This window comes from Grammomys surdaster, unplaced genomic scaffold (assembly GCF_004785775.1).
Source record: "Grammomys surdaster isolate TR1022 unplaced genomic scaffold, NIH_TR_1.0 277, whole genome shotgun sequence".
NCBI lineage: Eukaryota > Metazoa > Chordata > Mammalia > Rodentia > Muridae > Grammomys > Grammomys surdaster.
The window spans coordinates 569,828-574,771 of NW_021604718.1; the positions used below are offsets into that span (position 1 = coordinate 569,828).

Consider the following 4,944-nt stretch of genomic DNA (forward strand, 5'->3'; position numbering starts at 1 on the left):
TCTGTGCTCACCTTGTTCACACCAGCAGAGAGACCTCTCTGTGCTCAGCTGGCTCACACCAGCAGGAAGCTCTGTGTGCTCACCTTGCTCTCACCGGCAGAGACCTTTCTGTGCTCACCTTGCTCGCATACTGCTCCAGGGCCACCACCGTGTCTGCGCTGAGGCCTTCCTCGTCCTCCGCCGCCAGGTCCTCCAAGCCCACCTCTGTCTGCACAGCCAGGATGGCGCTGTCCGACGGCACAGACACAGGGTGATGAATGTAGGCAGTGGAACCGTCTTCCAGCTGGACAGCTTCCAGGGCGCTGGGGTCACAGCCCTCTACAGGGCACACGAGGTTAGGCCTGATGCCACATGGGGAGACCCAGCTGAGACCCTGACGTTAGACCATGAGTGGTGCGTACACCAGAGGAGATCAGTCCTTTCAGGGCCCTCAGTGTGGCGACAAGGCCCCCAGGCACACTGACTGGGCCCCTCGAGGGGCTCCATTCTCATCCTGACTCATCCTCTCCTGAGGGCTTCCTGCTCAGGAACTGGCCAGTCCACACCCCACTTCATTTGCTTTTAGGATGAGAATCCCAATCTCCATCCTGACAGGCTGGCCCGCTGGCCCTGGATCTCATCTCTTTGCCCGTTTCCTGGCTCTTGCTCCAGTAAAGGTCACTTCCCGCACCCACTCCGGCCCTGGCTGGTCCCGTCTGGAGTGCTGAGTCCACCCTGCCACTCCTAAGCTCCCAGGTGCTTAGACAGCGGACAGTGACCCCGCGCGGCTCTACAATGGGATGCCGGAGCTGGGGAAAGCTGGGCATCCCTGAATGTCTCTGAATGCGCATCAGCTAAAAACGGGTTCAAATCAAAATGTGCAGTGAGCCTGAGGCGACTCTGAGGGGTCGCTAGTGTTGCATCATAAGACCTCGCTGCAGCCTCAGTTCTGAACACACCACACACACTCTGCACTCTGCACGCTCTCTAGCCACACAGCACAACCCCACCCCGGCTGAAACACCTCAGATCTGATTCTGTGTTATCATTTACAAATCATTTCCTATGCTTACAGAATCATAATTGTTTAATGGAAAATAAATATAGTATTTTTCTACAGTCATTGCTCAACAGGTATCCAGACAATCTACTTTTGGATTCTATTGTGTTAAATTGATTTTTGAAAATTGCAGTTTGGAAAAAAGAAAAAAGAAAAAAAGAAAACTGCAGTTTGGAAAAAAGAAAACAAGAAAACTGCAGTTTGGATTGCTGGTTTGAAATTCATAAAAACTGTTAAGTGAATTCTGGCCTGTATTGGACCGGACTTCCAACCACCTGTGAGATGGCTCTAAACACACTGCCATCCGCCACTGGGCACGGCGCTTCAGTCAGGTCTGCACTCTTGAAGATGCTCTACAGCCCACGCCATCATCTGTCACCTGCCACCATCCTGCGGTCCAAACATTCAGCCAAGACCTCGGCACGCAAATGTGCGTTTGTCTTCAATGACAGTGAAGTCAGAACTGTCAGACATCTGGGCTGTTTAAAAATGTATGTGTGCGTAGGATGCCCGTGTGAGCGTGTGCATAAGATGCCCGTGTGAGCGTGTGTGTAAGATGCCCGTGTGAGCGTGTGTGTAAGATGCCCGTGTGAGTGTGTGCATAGGATGTCCGTGTGAGCGTGTGTGTAAGATGCCCGTGTGAGCGTGTGCGTAGGATGCCCGTGTGAGCGTGTGTGTAAGATGCCCGTGTGAGCATGTGTGTGTAAGATGCCCGTGTGAGCGTGTGTGTGTGTGTGTGTTTAAGATGCCCGTGTGAGTGTGTGTGTGTAAGATGCCCGTGTGAGCGTGTGTGCATCACTGCGCATGGAGCCCGAGGAGGCCAGAGAGCACTAGATCCTGGGAATCGGGGCCACAGACGTTGCACTCCTGATTGTGGGTGCTGGGAACCAAGCCTGGTCCTCTGGAAGAGCAAAGTGCTCTTACCTGCTGAGTCACCTCTGCAGGCACTCCAGGGGAAGCTGCTCACACTATCTGCCCGCGCTCACCCTGGAGGCTGCTCACACTGTCTGCCCGCGCTCACAGGCGCTCTCCCTGGGTCTCTCGTGTACAACCATTCACCCACGACAGCTGAGCTGCAGCGGGGCGGGGCTGTCTGACTCTGTTCTGCTGTGTGAGCCCCAGCACTGACAATGCCTAGTGAGAACGTGCCATGGGACCACGGCCGGACTAAATCATCACTCCCCTCCCTCCCCTCCCTCCCCCCCTCCCTCCCTCCCTCCCTCCCTTCCTTGTTTGTTGTTGTTTGTTTATTTTTGGTTTGTTTGATTTGTTGGCTTTTGCTTTTTTGAGACAGATTTCTCTGTGTAACAGAGCCCTGGCTGTCCTGGACTCACTTATATAGACCAAGCTAGGCTCAAACTCACATAGAGCCACCTGCCTCTGCCTCCTGAGTGCTGGGATTAAAGGCGTGCACAACCACACCCGGCCTAAATGCTTACTCTTTAGTTTGTCAGAACCTTTTCCCTAGAGACAGCCTCACTCCATAGCCACTATACCTACTGAGGGGCTTCTCTCTCTGTTGAAGACGAGTGAGTTTTCTTACTCTGGTTTGTGATATCGCACCAGGACCTATGCTGACGTTCGAGACTCCCTGCCCCACTGTGGTCTGCCCAGGGAAGGTATGCCAGGCCGTTCAAGGTAAGCAGGGTTGTATCTCTGGGAAGAGGGTACTTGTGCTCACCCACAAGCCCCTCCCCTCCCCAGCAGCCATGATGCCCATGGGCCCACCTCCGGGTGTGTGGTGTATGTAGGCCGTGCTGCTGACACCCATGGGCTCACCTTTGGGTGTGTGGTGTATGTAGGCCGTGCTGCCGTCCTCCAGCTGTACAGGCTGCCCATCTTCAAAGGAGAAAGACTCTGCAGGGAGAGCAATGCCAGTCCTTCTCTGGAGCTGTGGCCATGGAGGGCACTTGGGGCCACCAGGCCTCCCTCCACACAGCAGTGTCCGGGGGCGCCTTACCTTTCTGTATGGTCACCTGGTGGATGTACGCAGCGGTCCCGTCCTCCAGCTGGATCACTTGCCCTTCAAGAAGCTTCTCCCCTGGGGACGTGGAAGCAGAGAAGTGGACCAGGCTGGCAAAGGTCTATCACGTGCTTGCCCACTTTGATACATGCTTGCCCGCTTTGGTAGATGCCTGTGAGAGTCTCTGCGTCTTTGCCTGTGTTTAAGCATGGGACATCCACAACGCTCCCTCCTTCACGACCTCTTAAGCCTCAGTCTGGAGGCCCTGAGGAAAAACACCCAGCCATGAAGTAAACTTAGGTGCCACTCAGCAACGAGCCATTTCCATCTACCCACGCCTGTAAAGATGGAAACTTCCAGTCTCAGGGCAAGCTGCCGGGACTCAGCTAACTGGAGAACAAAGAATGTCCTGAAACCAGGGAGGATCCCACATACCAAGAGATTCAGATACAGACCCGACTGACAACAGTTAAAACATATTTCCTCATTTTCCCCGTAACCGTGTGCCAAAATCTGGGGCCTCTGACAAGACAGGCTTTGGTACCGGTGGTAGCCACAATGTGCTCTCTCTGGAGCCAGGACCGAGCTCCCGAGTGTGGAGGCCGGGCTCTAACTGTGTGAGCCTGGGCCTATGTTCAGGTCGTGTCTCAGCTGCCTGCTCTCTGAACACCTCTCTCCCAGTGCGGAGGCTGTGTGTACTGAGTGAGCTCACGGAGGGAGAGCAGGCCGGAATGTGCTCACCCCCCACAGGCTCCAGCGTTCACTCTGGTGAGCCCAGCGTTCAGTGTGAAGGTAGCCAGACTGGTGGTGTTCACACAACCCCAGCTCTTGGGAAGTGATGCAGGCCCAGGAGGTCAAGGCCAGCCTCTGCTACAGTTTGAACTTGAAGCCAGCCTGGGCTACAGAGACCCTTCTTGAAAAACAACAACAAAAACCAGACAAATGAAAGAAATAGAAGTGAAGGGGTGGAGAGGTGGGTGCGTGTGCATGAGTGTGTGTGTGTGCATGAGTGTGCGTGGGCCAGAGGTCAACCTTTTGTGATCTTCCTCAACAAGCCTTCCTTCCCCTTGCCTCTGAGACGGCATTTCTCATTGTTTGGCCAGGAGCTCCCAGGTTCACACAGGCATCCTCCTGCCTCCACCTTGTTGTGGGGGATTGAAAGCATGTGCCACTGTACTCAGCTTCTGATGTGGGTGCTGACAGTGGAACTTGGGTCCTCACACTTCTGCGCTATATGGGCGAGCCATCTGTCTAGTCTGAGTGCAGCTACTGTGAGCCTTCTACAACTTACCTGGTTGTCACATGGGCGTGGCCCTTACTCCATCTAAGCAACCTCAAGCCCCACCCCCACCCCACCCACCAAAGCCTTCTTTGAGACAGGATCTTGCTCTGTAGCCCATGCTGGCCCAGAATTAGCTAACCAGACAAATGAAGACCACAAAGTCATCATGGGCCTCAGGTTTCTGCCTTCTACGTGCTGAGGTTACAGGTGCGAGCAATGTGCTGGGGGTGCATCCTGCCAGACTTCCCTCCTTCCCAGGGCTGGGACTGAACTTTTAACCTTTGCATGTTAGGCAAGGGCCTCAGCCAGGAGCTTCATTATTTTACACAGGGTCTTGCTATGTAGCCCAGGCTGTCAGCAAATGGGCCATCCTCTTGCCTATGTCTCCTGTTATTTTGGGGACCACAGGTGTGGGCCACTGTGTCCCGAACCTTTTTCTCTTCTCTTAGAAGGGGTCTCAATTAGCCCAGGTTGGTCTCTACTCATTATAGAGATGAAGCTAGCCCTGGATTCCTCCCGTCTTCCTGCCCTCACACTTAAGTGTCAATGAGCCCAGCTGCCATGCCTGGGTAGGCTCTTGGGATCAGACTCAAGTGCTCCCTGCCCAGGCTGTCTCTTGGGATCAGACTCAAGTGCTCCCTGCCCAGGCTGTCCTCTTGA

General features: G+C 54.4%; 1 protein-coding gene across 3 annotated transcripts in view; it reads right to left on the reverse strand.

Annotated features, from left to right (window-relative positions):
• Window positions 1-4,944, reverse strand: part of Znf76 (zinc finger protein 76) — a 26,587-nt gene that overhangs the window by 6,053 nt on the left and 15,590 nt on the right. For all 3 annotated transcript variants that reach the window (XM_028777099.1, XM_028777100.1, XM_028777101.1), the window contains exons 3-5: window positions 3,000-3,080; window positions 2,819-2,896; window positions 119-318 (exon numbers count right to left, since the gene is read on the reverse strand). In XM_028777099.1, the coding sequence (XP_028632932.1) occupies window positions 119-318; window positions 2,819-2,896; window positions 3,000-3,080 (359 nt within the window). The remainder of the gene's footprint in view (window positions 1-118; window positions 319-2,818; window positions 2,897-2,999; window positions 3,081-4,944) is intronic.